Raw genomic sequence first — 19,869 nt, forward strand, 5'->3', positions numbered from 1 at the left:
TCGATGCTTATCGCCCCCGCTGCCTGCTCCTCTCGGTGAAAGGCGACGGGGGCTATCTCGGCTGCCTGTTCACGCCACCGGCTCATAATTGCTCCCATTGTTGGTTTTATTAATAATATCCCGTACCTAAAGGATATTAAAAGCGCATATGCATGCATGCACAGCGAGAGCTGCCTGCAAGGCTGAGCAACTGGGGGCGTGGTTAAATGACGATACTATAAAATTATCAAGTTTTTGATTTTTTTTTTTTTTTTTTTTTTTTTTTTTTTTGTGTGGTCCGTCTACTGAATACAACTGCCAGGAGTTACCTTCACTTCTTTGGCTTGTGTGCACCACTTTGTAACGCTTGTTACTGCCACCTGCAGGTATTAAGTGAATTAATAGCGACCGCAGCTAAAGATGAGTTCATATTCGGCGGTTTTCTGATGTTTCACAATCGTACAGTCTTAAAGAAGCTGCTAAGTATAGGTTGAGGTCAAGGTTTGCGTTTACTTTTGTAGTTATTGTAATTTCTGGCCTATAAACCGTGACTTTTTTCACACTCTTTCAACCCCACGGTTTATGTGGCGATGTGACTAATTTGTGTAACGGCTGCAAGGGGGCACTCGAGCGGAAAAGGTAAGAGTGAGATCGGTGGAATAAATGTGCCAAGGAAGTGACTTTTACCGGTTCGGTCCTGTTAGCGCTGCGCTAGCGTGTTACTGCCGTGTCTCAGTGATTTTTACCAGTATGTTTTTTTTTTTTTTTTTTTAACCGGCCCTGTTCGCGCGGCAGCGCTAGCATTAGCATTAGTGTGGCGGCATTAGCGTTAGCATGGCGTCGCTACCATGAAGCTCTCTGTATACCGTCTTTCTTTGTAAATATCTGCAGTCTATGTATGTACCAAATGGTATTTCCTTTACAAATTTACCAGGAGAGGATTATAATCAGGTGTGCTCTGTAGGCCGGGAATTCTGGTATTTTATTTAATCCTTTCATTCATTTTCTCTACATTATGTCTTCATTAGGACATAATGTATAACAATTGATTAGGACTAGGATTTACCATTCAACCAACTATTAATTTTGGATGATTTAAAAAAAAAAAAATGCACCAAAGCATGACAAAATCAAAGCTCCCTATGAACTATACTGTAATGTGAATTTGTAAATATCCTTTGCTGGTTTTTGTATACACAAATATGAAACGGTAGATTGGAATACTCCATTCGTATTGGTATTGCGGGCCTATCCCGCCACAATCCTTGCAGCATTTCACCGGCGCTACCCTCCGAAAGTCACTACTGTACTTTTACCTCTGCTCAGACCTCTTTTAATGGAATCTGTCACACAACAACACGCCTCACGCGCGGTGGTCTGGTGAAGTGCGCCGTCCCCCGCGGAGGCCGTTCGGAGTAATCCCGGCCTCCAACTAAAGTATTCGTGTGAGAGGACAGATTGTCAGTTGATCATGGCCAGCCGAGAGCCTTATCCCTTATTGGATCGGCCATGGAGGAGGCTTAGGAATTATCTGAGGCCTCGCTTAATGTGGAGTCGGATCAGCCCCAGAGAGCCGCCGCGGCCCCGAGACACACGCCGGGCTCCGGGAGGGACACTGTGTGTATGTATGCGTGTCGGCGGGGTACACAACATGAAGGTGCGTGTTCACAAAGCGACATCACGGCGCACTTAACCCCATCTTGACACCGTCTCGCCCGCGACGCTCCCTTGTCTATGTTTCACCATCCGATGGCCTCCTCCACAAGGAAGAAGAATCCCCCCCCCCACCCCGCCTCTACCTCACATTATCATCTTCTTTGTAGTCGTCATTGTGCGGTACGTCCCATTTTGTCCACAATTTCCTCTCGTTTCTGTTCGAGCTTTATCTTGAAGTTTTCAGAATTATCCAAAGCAATTCATTGCTCTGAGCAGTGTGAGTGTAACTTCAATTTTTTTTTTTTTTAATTTCAAATACATTTTCAGTAAATTATTTTTAAAATGTAATTGCCATTTCATGTAATCTTTTCATTTAGTAATATTTTGTTTTAACCATCTTAAAACAGTGATTGTTTTAATTAAATATTGTATTTTATTTTTAATTAGATTTTTTTATTAAATAGTAATGTACTATTTTGATTACTTAATGTCATTTTTTTGACCAATTTGAGAACAATGTCTTTTGCTCTCTTTTAATTAAAATTGAGGGCATATTTTGATATTTAATATTGTAACTATTTCTTATTTAATACCTCTCTAAATTGGTAAATAAAAGTTTTTCCCAATTTGCACGCCGCTCTGATTAAGTTTATTTAGAATTTTTTTTTTTTCAAAATTATACTAATCAGGTTGAAATGTCATCCCCCATGAAATGCTTCTTTTTTTTTTTTTTATTTTTTAGCTTTGTGTTTCTGGGGAGGATATTTTTACAATTTATAGCGATTATATTCAGTAGTCCCAAAGTAATTACTATTTTATGAAACAACAACCAAAAAAAAAATCTAAGAAAAGTCCTCAATTACAACAGAAACCTCTCTAATAGACATTTTTATTTTATTATTCACATTTCCAAAGTATATACAATACACACGGTATATTACACCATGAGAAACCCAGGCAAGTTGTAATTGGAAAAATGTCCCCTAAATTATACCTACATCCCAGTCGCTTAGTCGCCGATTCCCTCACCTGAGAGGACGTCTGGGTTACCGGGTTACCTCTTGTGGATAAGCACAAGACAACAAGAGAGAAGGACGCGTAATTCCATCCCCTTTGCTTGTGATTAACGACAGCTAGCCAGGTTTCAGATTAGCCGTAAATCCCGCGGAGTTCCCAGGGTGAGCGCTGGGTCAGCAGGCCGCGGACGCACGAGGGCTTTGCAACGTGATCTTTGCGCCGGCGCTCACGGCCGCTAGTAGTACTGAGTCCGTTCGGGTCAGACAGTGATGCAATGAAGTTTTTGGTGTGTGTTTTTTTGGAGTTTGTTTTGTTTAGGGAACTTGACAAGCGGTCAAACACACTAATCCAAAATGAGAACACGCTCAACAAGCTGCTGTAGGCCACAACTCACGCCCAAATGCTCACACGTGAACTCACTGGCTCCTGATGTAATTCAGTAAAAAGTGCTAAAATATTGAACAGTCCAATACTGCATTTTTTCTTTAATGAAATAATGCTTTCGTACATTTTAGGTTTATGGTGCAATTTTACCCGAATGCCAAATATTCCTAACTTCTGTTGTGCATATATTTTAAACGTTTATTTTTGTAACAATTAAATATGCATTTCTCATTAAAATGAAAATAAATACCATTCACATAAAATGTATAATGAACTTAAGCTATCGGAATAAATTTATTTTGTATAAGCAATCATTAGCTTGATAGCATAATCTAATCAAATTTGAATGTTTTCTGAGAAAAACATTTTTTAATTATCTAATATAAAGACATATCCAGTAGCTTTGATTCAAAATATTTGGATTACCCACAACCAGAATTTTTGAGAATTTCCATAAATGTAAAGAAAAAGCAAAGTTTTTAGCCAACATGTGAGTATTCTCTTTAATCTTGTGACAGCAAGTTTAAAAACACGATTGAGGCAATTTTGCCAGCCGACGAACAAAATGGATTTTAACCCCCTGCCACTTTCACTGTGGTGTTATGGTCATTTCTCAATTAATTTGACTTTTTTTTTTTTCCATTAATCCACACATATGCTTTTCAAACTATAACTCGACAGGTTAGTTCCTGCCGCTGATTACTTACTACATTAAAATGACACACACACACACACACACACACACACACACACACACACACAAAAGCGCTTTCCTCATCTCGTAATTGAAGTTGAGAAATAATTTCATTATCCGCAGGAAAGAGTAATCTGCTCTCGAACTCCTGATCCCTTCATTTCCTGCAGAACACCTCTCTCTCTCTCTCTCTCTCTCTCTCTCTCTACCTGGGAGGTGTACACACACACACACACACACACACACACACACACACACACACACACACACACACACACACACACAGTTCCTATCACCCTGGGCTATTAATGTTATTGGAGTTTGGGATTAAGCATCAGATTCACATATGCTTTACAAAGCTTTATGATTTAGCACAGTTTTCACACGTACGCATTTTTATTTATTTTTTTGATGGAAGATGCGAACATGCGATTTGGCGGCGCTGAAATGATTGTGGGAAATTGGACTGAAGTGATGTTTTACTGCCGCGTGCGCCCATGTGTCGTATTTGTGAGGTTGTACCTCTGCTGGGAGTCATGGTGACGTGAGTGGGGGGGGGAGTCAGTGCGGGGGTTCAGAGGTCACTGTCACTTTCATGGACCGCAAGGCTGCTAAAGGGAGGCCGGGAGGGAGGGATGGTTGGAGGAATTCGGACAATAGCCGACATGGACTTGTTGTCAAGGACGACCTGTGAGGTGTCCGGTACGAGCTCTTTAATTTCCGCAAGTTGACCAGAAACAATTGTTTGAAATCTGACTCATCAAGTTGTTTTTCTTAAAAAAACAAAACAAAAAAAAAAAAGTGTGCACAAAATTCTCAGTAGTACACATGATGATTGTTAGAGTAAATATTTTGAACAAGCTTTATTAAAACTTTCTCCCTTAAATCCAATTTTTTTAATAGTTGAAAGTTACGTTTGACATTTTTGCTTTTGAAATATTATGATTCCTCTAAATAATTGTTTTTCTCTTTCTCGCTTTAATTTTATTCTCATAATATTGTGGGTTTTATTTTCATGACTTATTTTTATTGTAATGTTATAATTATCTAATCTTTCTCAGATTTTGAATATCATATTGTAACTTTGTTCCTCATCCTTCTAAAGAAGTTATGATGACTTTATTTTCATATTTTTTCATTTTATGTAAAATTATACATTTGTCAATATGAGTTTTTTACCAATTTTTGAAGAAAATCAAAGCAGCACATTAGTCATGTTTTTTTTATACTTCCATAAAATGTAAACTTTATTCATCTACTGTTATATTACAAATGTGTTTGTTTAGAATTTGTTTTTTCATTGCAAAATGATATTTGTGAGCTAAATAATTGTATTCATTTATTTTATTTTATTTTGTAAGATTGCTTTTTTCTTATAGGACTTTTGTCTCCCAAAAGTTAATTACAGCCTAATTCTCCTAATATTTTGATATTTTTAAATGTTAACTCATTAAACCAAGACTTTGCCTTGTAAATTAGTTTATTCCTCAAAATGCCAACTTTTTTCTCATGACATTTTTCTTTTAAAATTAATTATTTTAGTGTTTCAGTTTTATTTTGTGAGTTATTCTTATTATTTGAGAATCACAACTTGTGGACTTCATTCTCTTGCGTCTTTTCTAATAATGGCATGATTTCATTTTTATTTTAAAATTAACTTTTTCCTGAAGTCCTTTTGTTAAATATTTTATGCTCATATTACAAACGAATGTAAACACAATAACACTCAACTCACATTGCAGTCTGACATTTTCTGGCGGCAAACGGTGGATGGCAGATTTTGGCAAAATGGGAAATGCTCATTAACACAGAGCAAGCGACAGAGCAGCAAGCCTCAGAATAAAAAAGGTCTTCAATCGGCTCAGGAAAAAAACGGAAGCAAAAACAAAAGTGTTCAACTTCATTCACATCCGTGTGACCACATTCTTGAGCGTTTGACTTTTTTCTCCTATTTGTGTTGTATATAAACTACTGTAATGATAACAACAAGAAACTTTGTAAGCATGTGTCACACTTGATCATCCGGTCGTCTGACCCCCCCCAACCCCCCCACGCTGATCAAGCAAGGCCATAGACGGACAGCAACATTCAAAATGTCACCTTATTCAAGCCGTACATTCATATCTTGACATTCTCTAGATGCACACCTTCTCCTTTGGCTGTTATTGTGTGTGTGTGTGTGCGCGTGTGCGTGTGTATGTGTGCACAACATCAAGTCGAGATGTGTGTGTGTGTGTGTGTGTATTTTTTTTTTTCCCCCTTATGATGAAAAGGCATATTTGGACACTTTATCAATAGGCATTATTAAATCCTGCTTGCTCCAGCTAATCTTAGTGAGCAGGAGTGAGGATGACACAAACACGTGCACACACACACACACCACACACACACACACACGCTGATGTCCGCCCTATGACTTGAAGAGAGCGCGTTTGTAAGCCGCTTATTATATTGACCAGCTCCTTCTCCGGCAGATGCCCTCCCTGCGCCGCTTTTTGCTCTCCTCCTCTTCATTCTCTGACTTTTCTCGCCCCACCATCGCCTCCCCGCCGCCATGTTGTCGCCCCACGCAACTCTTTCGCCATCACACACACACACACAAACGCGCCGATGCATGTGGCGCTAAAGCCGCGGCGTCTCCTTCGAAGCCAGAAAGCTGAAGTTTTATTCAAATGAATGTTTGCTTCTTCCACTGCCAAGGCGTGTGTGTGTGAGTGTGTGTGTGTGTGTGTGTGTGTGTGCGTGTGAGTGACATGACTGGGCTGAACATCCAAGTGTGTGTTACATGCACAGCAGAAGGAGAAGGGCTGACGGTAGGTGATAAGCCAGATAGGCCTGCATGGTGTGATTATCACCCAGTGGACCTCCTGTCTCTCTCTCTCTCTCTCTCTCTCTCTCTCGCTCTCTCTCTCTCGCTCTCTCTCTCTCGCTCTCTCTCTGTCTCTCTCTCTCTCTCTCTCGCTCTCTCTCTCTCTCTGTCTCTCTCTGTCTCTCTCTCTCTTCTCTCTCTCTCTCTCTCTCTCTCTCTCTCACACACACACACCACACACACACACTTACGCAATGCGAGCGAGAGTGTGTCATACGGATTTAGGGCAGACAGACAGACGGCCACAGGAATAAGACTTGGATGGCTAAACGGAAGCCACCAGAGAAGCGGGCTGGAAAACAAACAATGCGTCCAAACGGCTTGCGCTGATTGGATGCCATAAGAAACTGTTTTATTGGAAGCAATATTAAGCTGCTTTAGCTCATTTTGCGCCATCTTTGTGTGTGTGTTTGTCAGGTGTGTGGCCGTCAGAGGAGGCCATGGCTCATTACTGCCTGCAGAACCGTCACATGTTCACGTAAGTTGGAGCGCAATTTATTTTGCCCCATGAATTGTGTTCAATAAACTTTATTAGATGATATACCGATAAAATAAATGTAACGCTGTATGATCATACTACATAGACTAATGGTGGGCAAGATATGGCCTGGGGTCCACAAACATTCCATGCCGTTATCCATTATCAAGTACCCTGTAATATTTGTGACATTAACTTTACCCATTTTCTTGCCCCTTAAGTTCTTTAATTAAAATGTATTTGTTTGGATTTACTCATTATATAATTGGTCAATTGATATTGTAAATCCATCCATTTTCTGACCCAGAATATCCTCTCGAGGGTGGCGGGTATATTGTAAATAAATAACTTTGTAAATAAAAAATTGCTAATGTAGCCATTGAGCTATATAGACTCAATATCATTCATATAATCATCCATCCATCCATCTCCTTTGCCGCCTATCCTCACAAGGTTTAAGGGCATGCTGGAGCCTATCCCAGCAGTCAATGGGCAGGAGGCGGGGTACACCCTGAACTGGTTGTCAGCCAATCGCAGGGCACATGGAGACAAATGACCAATCACACCTATGGGCAATTTCGAGTGTCCAATTAATGTTGCATGTTTTTGGGATGTGGGAGGAAACCGGAGTGCCCGGCTCATATAATAATATTTTACATATATCATTTTTTTCCCCCTCTTAATATTGATTGAAATGTAGTTGTCATAACATTTGGCTTGTCTCATCAAAGATTGTCACAGCAAGTCACCCGCATGATTTGTTTGGTATAGTTTTGAAACATCAACTGATATTTCATGAAGTGATGGAATTTGTTTGAAAACATTTGAATGCACCACGTTACAAATAGTTCCAGGTGACTTGGCTGGATGTAAACACTCCATGTCACATGTCATCAGTTACGCACCAGAATATCACCCGAGGCGCACTTTCATTTTATTTATTTTTTTTACATTGAAGGTGGAACGTCACCCTTTGACTTCCTGTTTTAACATTCAAGAGGCAGGTGGAGGGGTGGGGGCGGGCGGAGGAGAAAGAGGGCTATTGATTATCGTATAGTGCGGTGAAGGTCAGTGAGACGGAAAGAGGGGGGGGTGGCACGGAGGGATGAAGGTGGCTGGGATGAAAGTGGACAAGGCCAAAGATGGAGGGGAAGGCCAGATAAAAGTAGGAAGAAGATGAAGAGACTGTTTGTGTGCTTGTTTGTGTTTACGCGCGCTACGTGTCAACCTGCCCAAGTTCCCGTTCTGTCCTCCCAGGGGCGCCGTTTGTGAGTTAGCAGGAGGGATGACCTGCCTCGCTGGACTCATGGTAAGTAAAACATTGACACACACTCACACACAGGATTTGCGGGGAAAATGGACTTCATGGCTAATTAAATGGACCCTCACAGATCAATACGCCGCCGCCACATTGACGATCCCTTGAGACCTTATTTCGCTGTTTTCTACCAAAACAAGGTCTGTGTTCGTGCCCTAAAACCACGCATCAAAGTATAGCGGTGCCCTGAGAATCCTTAGAGAACTTTTAGAGCTATGAGCCTCCCGATTGGATGATTATTTTTTTTTTCTCTTTGACTTGCCAGCGTAAACTTGAGAGAACACGACTTCAAAAATCTTTCCATCAAAAGCCTTCAAACAATTTAATGCCACTCCCAGTCGAGGTTTCCTCTCAAACTCAGCATAAAACTAGGACGATTACCTGTTTTTCAAACTCGTACACTAGATTTGCCTTTTTTCTGTTAGCTTGGTGCTAATGCTATCAGTTAACATTCAATGCTAGCCCTGTCAACAAGGATATTTGTATTCAACGCCTGTCATTGGCAGTGAAAGAGGTAAGAAATGCACATTTTACCATTTGAACTGATATTTGAACATAAATGGTGAAGCAACACATTTAGACATTCAGTACTGTAGTTACGGTCATGAGTCGTATATATCATGTACAGAATAGGCGTCTGTCTGTTTTATACTTCACCCAAGTGGGCAGCAACGTTCAATTGATCCCATGTGTGACTTCTTTTTCATTCTGTTGGATTCCGTTATGACTTTAGATTTGAATGAAGTACAGAATAACGGAATACTATTTTTCCTCATTAAACAGCGTATTGTAAAAATGTTTTGTTTACAGAGTACGGCAATGAACGATAAATTATCTTACAAACACGGTCATGGAACAAATTAAACACGTAAAAGCGCAAACACAAATACTTCTAAATAGTGTTATTCATATCACGATTATTATGTAGGATTCTGTAATACTTGAAAAAAAAAAACCTGCATTTTTAGTCTGATTAAAGTGCACGGCCTGCGTGAACGTTTATTGATTCAAATCAACACATTATGAATACGACGCTGCAGGCAGGTATACCGTTTCCAAAATATCATTTGTGCATTTCTCCGAGGTCAAATGTTTTGTCCTTCCAGCCGAGTCGTGAGAAGCTTTCAAGAGCGAAAGCCGTTTCTTGTCAATCAAACAGACACAACATAGTGCACGCTGCTTTGCATGGTGCCACTGGCCTGTACGATGTACCACCAGGTCTTGACCGCTTCCCACCCGCATTGACACGTACGGGCCTTATTAGCCTGGGTCTTAAAGGCCCCTACACGGAGCAGGCGTCAGTGTCCCATCGATCCGCCGCCGCGTGTGTGCTCGGGTGTGGGGGGGGTGTGTGTGTGAGGGGGGGGGGGGGGGGAAGAAAGCAGGGTTTTATCTCCCGTCAGTCAATACACCGTGTTTTGACATTGCTGGCTGGAGATGGAATCCTTCTTTTACCACATCTTTTCCTTGCCACTCCTGTGTGTGTGTGTGTCGTTTTCAGGTGTGGGAATCCGTCATGTGATCAATATGTTAATTACTCTTTTGGTTCTTATCCCATCTCTTTCATTTGAAGGCTGGATTAACACTACCTGTACAGTCTAGATTCCTGCCACATGCTATACCGTGCTTATTTAAGCAACCCACCCCCACCCCCTACAATGAGTTTTTCCACCCATGCACTTTTCAGCCGTTTATTGACTACTTGTAAAACAGTTAAACATGGTAACCGCATTCACACCGGAGCTGCTATCGACCACAGCTCTCATCCAGATACTCATGCGAAGACTCGCCGACTTCACACAGCATCGCCGCCAAACTCGAGCCATCAAAGGCACCGACACTGTTTTTCTATGCATGTAATTTAATAGGTTTGAATGTCGTCAAAGTGTGCGGGAGGATTAGAACAAAAATAAAAAAAAAGGTTTAATTGGTTTTCACCGGGGGGGCACGGGGGATCAGCTGGTAAAGCGTTGGCCTCACAGTTCTGAAGCCCCAGGTTCGATCCCGGACCCGTCTGTGTGGAGTTTCCTCCCACATCCCAAAAACATGCAACATTAATTTGACACTCAAAATTGCCCCAATGTGTGATTGTGAGTGCGGCTTTTTGTCTCCATGTGCCCTGCAATTGGCTGGCAACCAGTTCAGGGCGTACCCTGCCTCCTGCCTGTTGACAGCTAGGATAGGCTCCAGCACTCCCCGCGACCCTAGCGAGGATAAGCACCAAAAGAAAATGGATGGATGGATGGATTTAAACCCACAACCCTGCCGATTGACCCTTGCGCAAGTAGCAACTCGCTACAATGGAAAAACTGCGACCCGTGGGGTTCTTATTAAGTAAACTCCGACTGAAATCACAAATTTCATTTTACAACTGCTGCCTTCGACTACTGAAATACAGATGTATACATTTTTAAATTGTTCCCATAAGTTATATACGTTTTCATACACCGTTGCCGCCATGTTTCGCGTGCACAAAGCATTCTGGGAATGACGGCATAGAATGGTTGTTGTAAATCGTAGCTAAGCTAGCTCCTTGTAAAAATGATTGCGTCACTTTGGGATGCAATTTCCAATCAGATAGGTAGGTGTTCATAGCTTCCCCCCCCCCAAAAAAAAAAAAAAAAAAAAAATCAAGAACAGCCAACAGTGGAAGGATGTGGCCAGAAGAGCTGCGGTTGTTCGAAGCCTTTGTTCGCTCCCAGCTCATTGGAGAGCTCACTGGGGTGGCTGGGTATAAACGGCGACTTAAACCCAATGCAGTGCCAACTATGGAGCCTGAACGGCTGCAAAAAGATGTGGAAGGCAGTAGGCCCTGACCGCGTGATCTTGATCGTTCACTTGAGCAGCAGCAGCCGTGGAAAAATAGCAAACTAGGTATGCATATAACTTTACTCATTTATTATTAAATGCGTTATGACATCAGGCAAAACGAACAAGTACTGTTGGCAGCGGCACAAATAAAAGGGAACGGATACTCTCTTTCTCAGCAGGCGTTGCCAAACAGGAGCTACAAATACACCACAATTGTTTTTTTTTTTAATTCCCTCCTCTTATCTTTAATCTAATTTTTTCTTTCTTCCGCTCTGTCCTCATTTTCCTGATCACACTTCGACCCGAACTGAAGTGAATGAACAGCGTTCATTTCTGCCAGGGGCTGTGACTGTTGCTACTATCGGACACATCCCCATTTGACGACACGACCCAGAATGCACTGCGGCGGTGGGGGGGGAAAAAAACGACAGCGGCCCATGTTGAAATTATGTTCTGTAAAAAAGTGATTAGTAAAAGTTGCATCTTGTGATGTTATATATACGAAACATAATTGAAAATGGAGTTCACTTTAAGAAATATGTTGAGGCTTTAAATACACTGTACGGTATTATTTTTTTTACTGAACCAGAGAAAAAAAAAACGTTGATTCAATGATACAAAAGACCTTTAGGATTGATCGCTGCATCTGCCACTTTGTGACGCTGTTCACCGGGGTTCAAATTTGCATTCCTAGCAAAATCGGTGACCAATCGGCGAAAACCATCCATCCATTATCTTAGCCGCTTTTCCTCACGAGGGTCGCGGGGAGTGCTGGAGCCAATCCCAGCTGTCAACGGGCAGGAGGCGAGGGTACACCCTGAACTGGTCGCCAGCCAATCGCAGGGCACATGGAGACTAAACAGCTGCGCTCACAATCACACCGAGGAGCGATTTTAGAGTGTACAATGAATGTTGCATGTTTTTGGGATGTTGGAGGAAACCCACGCATGCACGGGGAGAACATGCAAACTCCATAAAGGCGGATCGAACCCGGGACCTCAGAACTGTGAGGGCCAACGCTTTTCCAGTTGATCCACCGTGCCGCCTGGGTTTGTGATTTGTTCGCAATGGTCCAGTTCATTCGAAACTAACCAGCTAGCTAACTAACTAACTCACTTTCTGTATTGGAGCAGCTGGTGGGACACGGGTCGTTCTGTGGCGTCCCCTCACCCCAACACACCCAGACTCCAAGCTGTGAGCATGCGTCTGTGTGTACATGTTTGTGCGAAAGTATGGGCGTGTACCCCCTTCGTGCTTCACGTCCGACTTTTCTTTATTGTCTGCGTGCCACGTGGTGACTGATAACACTGACTTGGCTTTGTACGCGTGCACGGCAACACTCGCAAACGCATGCACGCAAAAACTGACAGCCTGACACAAAAGTGAAAAACCAGGCAAGAGAATGTGGAAAGGGGTTATATTTAAGCGCACACCTCTTTATCTATATCTGTCACACGCCCGCACACCATCTACTCTGCGCTTTCTCTCCCTTGCATTTTTTTTTTCCCCTCCCTCTCTTTCTCTCTCTCTCTCGGATGCCTCTCCAGTCTGCGCCGCAAAGTTACATGAAGGGCATCAGGCAGGCCCGGCGAGCCGAGTGCAGAGTGACAGCGGCAAACGGGAGTGATGGCTCGGCCCGATAAACAGCCGGCGTCAAATGAAAAGGCTCAGCGTTTGCCATCATCCCCCTGTCACAATGCAATTACTGAACAGAGTGATAGCAAGATAGCAGCCCCCACCGCTAGCCACAATGATAAAAGTATTGACTGATTTGATTGAATGATTAAAATAATGCAGACATAGAAATGGGCTGAAGATAGAAAGAGAAGGTGGGAGGCGGGCGGGGAGGGAGGGTGTGTGTGGGGGGGTTGCGTGCGGAATGGCAGGGAGGCCGTCGCAGGTTTGGGTCCTGCAGGTCCGTCGTTATTGTGCGAGTGCTCTGACGTTCCCCTTCTGGTGCTTTTTGTTTCATTCCTCCTCGCAGGTTGCAGTTTGTGCTGACGTGAAGGAAGTGCTGCTATCAGACGGCAACGAGAAGTGTATTAAGAGTATCCTTTCATCCCGCCGGGAAGCTTCCGTTACCGCGTACGACTCGACTGCTCTGGGCTTTCATTTGAATATGATGAAACACCACTGAGTCCTCCCCACGTGATTTTTCGTCGAAATTGGCAATCGCGAAACAAACATTCAATAATTGTGATGTGAAAGAGCATAATAACACGGTATTACATCATTTTAAATCGATGACTAATATTGCAAAGTACGTGAACAAGGTCAAAAGTAATTTACTTGAGTATAAAAGTTTCTTCTTTTCTCTCCTTCATAGACCTATACTGTTCGTTTTGAGAAAATATTGTAAAGAAAAAAAATGACCACCAGTAATTTTGCAGGATAAAAATAAGCAATGCAATAATGCGAATGTTGATAAAGATGATTTTTAAAAAATGCTTTGTTGATTAGAATTTATTATTTAAGCTATCAGTTCACCATATTTTTAATAGCTTTCATTAAAAATTAAGTTGATAATTTTTTTTTAATATTCCCATGTTTATAATAAGTTTTTAAAAGTTTTTTTTCAGATTGCATCTGACAATTTTGGACTTGCTTATTAATTATGAAGACATTACATTCCTCTTCCTGTCATTATTTATTATTATATGATTTTATTTTTCTATATTGTAGGAAAAAATATTCCACCTGATCATTTTTTTGACTGTCATTAATCCCCAAAGACATTGATTTGAATCTTTATTTATTTGTACATTTTTTATTTGTAGTGCATGTGGGGTATTTATTTATTTGAGATTATTCCACTTTCCACTTCACATTTTTATTATTTCCCAAGCTGCTTCATATGCACTCCATACATAATTTATATTTATTCATATTTTAGTTGTTTAACCCCAATTCCAGTTTACAAACAAACCGATACACATAATTGTGTAAATCGTGGTCTATATTGCTGACCCCCGTGGTTAGAAGCAGTTTGGTTTTAAAACATTTCTTTGTGTACGTCATTTTTCACAATTATACTTCTTAATCTTGCTAAGCCTGTAATCCATCAAGCCGATCTTTCCCACCAACTGGAAACATCATCTCTCCCATCATTTTGCATTATTCCTTTTCCCTTTCCCCTCTCGTATTTCGCCGCATTCACTCCGCAGCTACGCAAACAAGAAAAGCAACTTTTCGCGTGACAAAAGCAGGAAACGTGCCAAAAAAAATGTGCGTTTGTCCCCCTCATTGACCGATGCGCCACTTCCATATTTAGCTCTGCTTACAATATCTCTCATGTCTCGGCCGGCGACGATCACAATAAGACCAAAACAATAACACTGCGCAGACTGTAACGTGCGCACGCTTGACCCAACAATGCACCATTGACCTCGGCCGCTTTGTTTCACAAGAACAAAAACACACACGCGGACACACACGGGAATTATCAGAGAGATTTTTGCTCTCATGCGAACGACCACTGTTTGACGCTACAATGGAAGCAGATGTGAGGACATTTGTGTGAATGGTGGAGATATACTGGATACCACACACAATTTTTGACCTCATTCATAGGGTACGCACACGCGCTTACAAGGAGGCCAGACTGCGCTACTTCTGCGACCTTCAACATTCATCGAGAAAAATCAATGGAAATATTCCTTTAAGCATGATTGATGGCTGCTACTTGACTGATTTAAAAGATGGCTGCATATACTGTATTCCTTCACAATGTCCAATAGTAAATTGAGGCCTCTCAGGTCGACTGAAATTCATTTCTTTCCCCACATTGGGCGTAATAGAAATAATCTCTTCAGGGGTCAAATTGTCGCTATCGTTAAGCGTTTATTAGCTGTCTCGGCAGGGTTTAAAGTTACACGTTAACGTTATTAGCAGTCATACAAGCGTATGCCTCGTGACGTAGTGAATCGTTGCATAGGATAAAGGAAATTAAGATACAATTAATGCCTGAGGCAAACAAACTTGACTTGGACTCGACCATCGTGGAGAGGAAAAAAAAAAAACTCACTTCTGCTTCCATTGAGGCTGGGCATATCGTGTATTGTAATATATCACTTTTATGAAACCATAAAAAGTGGTGGAAGTGGGTTAAGAGGACATGGCAGAGAATAAGGACAAGTGTGGTTAATGAAAGGCTCAGCTCGCTTCCATTTACTCAAATGTTCGGAGCAGTATGATACAGTTAAAGGTCAAGTGTCATCCCTATAAACATTCTAAACTAGATAATGGAAAATACATAGAACATTATTCACTTCAATGTCTATACGAAAAAATAAATATGAGCGGAGAGCGCTTCATCACTGCGCAAAGTTGCGGAAGTGTCATTTGACATCCAATCGGTCGCCATATTGGCTGCATTTACTTCCCGTGACGTCACCCCGGACATTCGCCATTGAAAACACGCTGCGGCCCCTACGATGGGAGATGAACATGCCCCTTCAGACACGGAAGGTCTTTTCGAAGAACCGAGGGAGTTTACTGGGGCAATATTACCCTATTGTTTCGAGCCATATTTAGATGATATGCGGATCACGGCCAAACCGCCTCCCCGTCCGATCCAATTCCGCGGCGGAGATGAGTCACCGCGGCTCGTCGCCGGCGATCCCGTACGTACCCGGATCTTTTGTTCGTTATGAGAGACGGATTACGTGCCCCCCCCAAAACCATTTTTTTTAGTAGCTGTATATACACCTACCTGTCATTTGGAACCCACAAAGCTCTCGTCCTTTGCACCCATGCAATCCATTTTTCACGACGGACCGGGTCTCTTCTACGTCACTTCCTGCTTCTTCTCGAAAACAAATCCCTCGAGAGGATTTTCATGGCGTTAGTTACAAAAAGCCATACACGTCAAAATCATGTTGTGTGGTGAAAAAGAGGCATAGGACCATACCGGCTGCCGTTTTTTTGTGAATAACATACAGAAAATTATGGTGAAATTATGGTATGACAGTGGCCCTTTAAGTATTGTTGCAAAACACAATGTATGCATACTTTATACACTGTATTTTGTATGGCTTGGTAGCAACATGGCTGGGTCACGCCTTTTCACATATTCGTCCCATAAATGTAAAAATAAGTTAACTGTCAAATTCTTTGTTTTACTTGATTTTTACCCTTCTTGTTTTTCATCCCTTTGTGACGACATACACGCAAAAACAAAGAAAAAGTAAGAACCACTCACACCTTCTTCTTTCACCTTTTCCTCTGTGTTTGTGTGTGTGCGGAGGGGGAGGGTGGGGGCACTGACCTCTCCCCCAGTGGTGTGCTAGTGATGAGATTACAGTAAGCCTCCCTGTCATCACCATGCACGACACACTGATGCACAGGTGTGTTTTTGTGCTAGTATTTACAAATATTTCCCCAACCCTCATACAGTTACACCTTAATTTAAGAGTACCATCACGTACTGTACGTACTTAATGAAGTTGCTTTGTGTACATTCCAGTGGTGTTTTTTATCAATTAAAAACAGGGATTACTAGCATTTCAGTTCACTTCTAAGGTACTACTTTTTACTACTAGTTTTTGTACTGCTGTTATTACTAGTTGTTATTTTTATCCATTACTTAGAAGGCCTTTTGAGTTTTTGCGGCATTGAGCTATCAATGCAGTCTCTCTCTCTCGCTCTCTCTCTCTCTCTCTCTCTCTCTCTCTCTCTCTGTCTCTCTCTCTTTCACCCCCCCCCCCCATCCCCGCTCGTTGTGCGCCTCTCGCCTCTCTCGCCCTGGCGTCTTTGTCGATTGGATTTGTCTCTTTGCGGGCATTAAAGACAAGCAAATCCTAATTGAATTGCGGTGCAACTCGACAGGCCAGTGTATTAATAGACAACTTGACATCAATCGCCCTGCTTTTTGTGTGCGCGCTCGCTCGCGCAGACGCGGCTGAGCGCGCGCGTGAGGGTTAAAAGCCTTTCGATTGATCCGGTGATGGAGGCTGCCCGTCCACTCTGGATCTATCAATGTGGACATGTCACATCGCGTTTGTCCTCCCGATCAGCGTGAGTTGCAGTCAAACTTTTAAAGATACCTTAGATTCGTGACAGGTGTAATGATACAAATGGACCTTTTCTAGTCTCGCTCGAACGTCGTCACATTTCAACTAATCTCGAAAATTTAATTTGATAGAGAATTTTGTGCTGGCCATTTTTTTTTCTTCTCTGTGTTGGATCGCATTGGCAGTGTGCAGGTGTCCCTAATGTGTTGGCCAGTGTCCTACTAGTACAGGGGTGTTCAATGCGTCAATCACGAGGCAGTTTCAATCGATCGCGATGGCGTGCCGAGGGGGAGGGACGACATCAGCCGTATTTTTTTTTTCTACTTTAGCTCACCACGCATGTGCAAACGACAGTACAGGGAAACACGCTGTCAGTGAGTTCCCCCCTATTTTAAGCTCTCTCTTAAGAAATCTTAATAAACATAAGTATGGATGCTGCAGTTAATAAGACAAAAAAAGACACTTTCATTCAGAACGTGAGGCAGACTTTTTTTTCACGACGTCATTTTTGAAGCGCATTTGCCTCATCTGCCAGTGGACTGAAATGTGTAGCGCCATTTTCGAACTGTTTATGGAAAATACGACACCGACATTACCCTGAAAAGCAAGCTGAGAATGAGAAAAGTGAAGGAACTAAAATCCCAAATGGACGCACACCAGTCACTTTTCACACAATGTAGTTCAATGGCGAAAGCCGCCACCGAAGCATCGTTTCCGGGTTCGTCACATCACACATAAAAGAGGCGTAGCTGACTCGTTGTTCCGATCTTTAAAAAATAAGGCGGAAATATTATCTTCAATAAAATCTCTGCAGCTGTAAAGGCGCCGTGAAGCCATGGCTGATGTGTGGAAGGACATTGGAGATTGTGAGTGTTTCTCACCGCAGTTGGACAAATCCATTGACGTGAGTGACACAGCCCAGGTGTGCATTTTCATTCGTGTGGTGTTTAGTGATCATCAACGTGAACTCAGATAGTTACAAAAAAATGTTTATTTCTGTTGTGTAATACTGCCTCATGCGGTTATGCAAGTCACACAAACTTACATTTACACATAAAGAATCCTCAATATATTTTAAAATAAATATGTTTTGCATTTTTGTAGTGGGTAGATATTTGTGACTTGATCATTCTATTTCATCATTGGTCCTTCTAAAAAAAAAAAACAAAAAAAAACTGTCGATCGTGAGAGGCTGGATGCTTGAGAAGTAGAACTTGGGGTTAAAAAAAAAAAAAAGTCTGGGCACCCCTGTACTAGTACATGCAAGACCAACAGTTTTCTCGTCCCCCCCCCCCCCCACAATATTATCGCGTTCATTGTGAGGATGCTCTTGAACAACCTGTGCTACTAAAAAGATGGACAACAACCGCAGTGACGTGTAAAAGAGTTCAACAACAGCACCGAGTCCACAGCCTTGAGAAAAGGTCATTTTCAAACGAAGCCGCTTGATAAAAGTCATCCACTTGAAGGGAGCATCGGCAGCAGGGATGCTGCACTCGGTACACTTCCACTTTGGTCCGTGTTTACAATGCATTACTTTCATAAGGTTCCTGCGAGCGTGAGTCCTTGACTCTTGCTCGTCAGATGTACGACGAATTGTCGAGAGAAACAAGCAGGCGGGGAAATTTGGGTCAACGCGGGTCTCTACCAGGTGAGAACGTTTTTAGATTTGTTCACCTTTTTATTTATTTAACAATTGTGAATATGTCCTTCTCCAGCGGTTTTGCAAGGTGATTGGGAGCTTGGGAGGGTGATCAACATTTGGTTTATTGATACTGGCTGTGCAAAGGCCCGCCTCATTGTGGGGTGGGGGCCGCATCGTGCCCAGAAATGCAAGTTTTGTGAGTGTGTCAATCCTGGTCAAAATAGATGCATTTAAGGCGTCCCCAGTACAGACTTGCCACCTCTACTAACTCAAGAGCTCACCAGGGAAAGTTTTACAAAATTGACCCTCAAAACCCGTTTCAGGGATTAAGACAAAAGAAAGACACACAGAAATGTCTGAAGGACCCCAAGAGAAGAGCAACGACTAAATCAGAAGGACACAAAGGAACACAGGACACCGACAGAACTGCAGGCATCCCATGCTTCAATTTAGGTCCGTCTTCATGACTCAACAATGAAGAGACTGGACAAAAAACAAAAAGGGAAGAGTTCAAACTGAAATGTTGCAGGAGTGCTCGAGCCAATCCCAGCTATCTTCGTTCACAAGGCGGGCTATATCCTGAAGTGATTACCACCCAATCGCAGGGGTAATAAAAACAAACCACTGCTGACCAAAAAGAACAGAAAGGCTCATCTTGCTTTTGAGAAGAAACGTCTGAATGATTCCCATGACTTTTGGTAGAATAGTCTATAAACTGGCAAGATGAAAGTTGTCTTTTTTGGAGGGAGTGTGTCATGTTACATCAGGCGTAAATGTTACAACGTTTCAGAAAAAGAACATCTTACCATCAGTCAAACATGGTGGCGGTCGTCTGACGGTCTGGGGCTGTTGCGCCACTTAAGGCCCTGGACGACTTGCTATGGATGGAGCCACGAATTTTTGCTCTTTACCAGAAAATCCTGAAGGAGAATGTTCCGCCATCAGTTTGTGAACTCAAGATGAAGCACACTTGGGCTCTGCAGTAGGACAACCGTCCAAAACTCACG

At 42.3% G+C, this 19,869-nt stretch overlaps 1 protein-coding gene across 2 annotated transcripts in view; it reads left to right on the forward strand.

Annotated features, from left to right (window-relative positions):
• Window positions 1-19,869, forward strand: part of camkmt (calmodulin-lysine N-methyltransferase) — a 118,310-nt gene that overhangs the window by 74,129 nt on the left and 24,312 nt on the right. For both annotated transcript variants that reach the window (XM_061836604.1, XM_061836606.1), the window contains exons 4-7: window positions 7,017-7,077; window positions 8,335-8,386; window positions 13,191-13,254; window positions 18,802-18,868. In XM_061836604.1, coding sequence (XP_061692588.1) covers window positions 7,017-7,077; window positions 8,335-8,386; window positions 13,191-13,254; window positions 18,802-18,868 — 244 coding nt within the window. The remainder of the gene's footprint in view (window positions 1-7,016; window positions 7,078-8,334; window positions 8,387-13,190; window positions 13,255-18,801; window positions 18,869-19,869) is intronic.

Source organism: Syngnathoides biaculeatus, chromosome 12, assembly GCF_019802595.1.
Source record: "Syngnathoides biaculeatus isolate LvHL_M chromosome 12, ASM1980259v1, whole genome shotgun sequence".
In the NCBI taxonomy this organism is placed as follows: domain Eukaryota; kingdom Metazoa; phylum Chordata; class Actinopteri; order Syngnathiformes; family Syngnathidae; genus Syngnathoides; species Syngnathoides biaculeatus.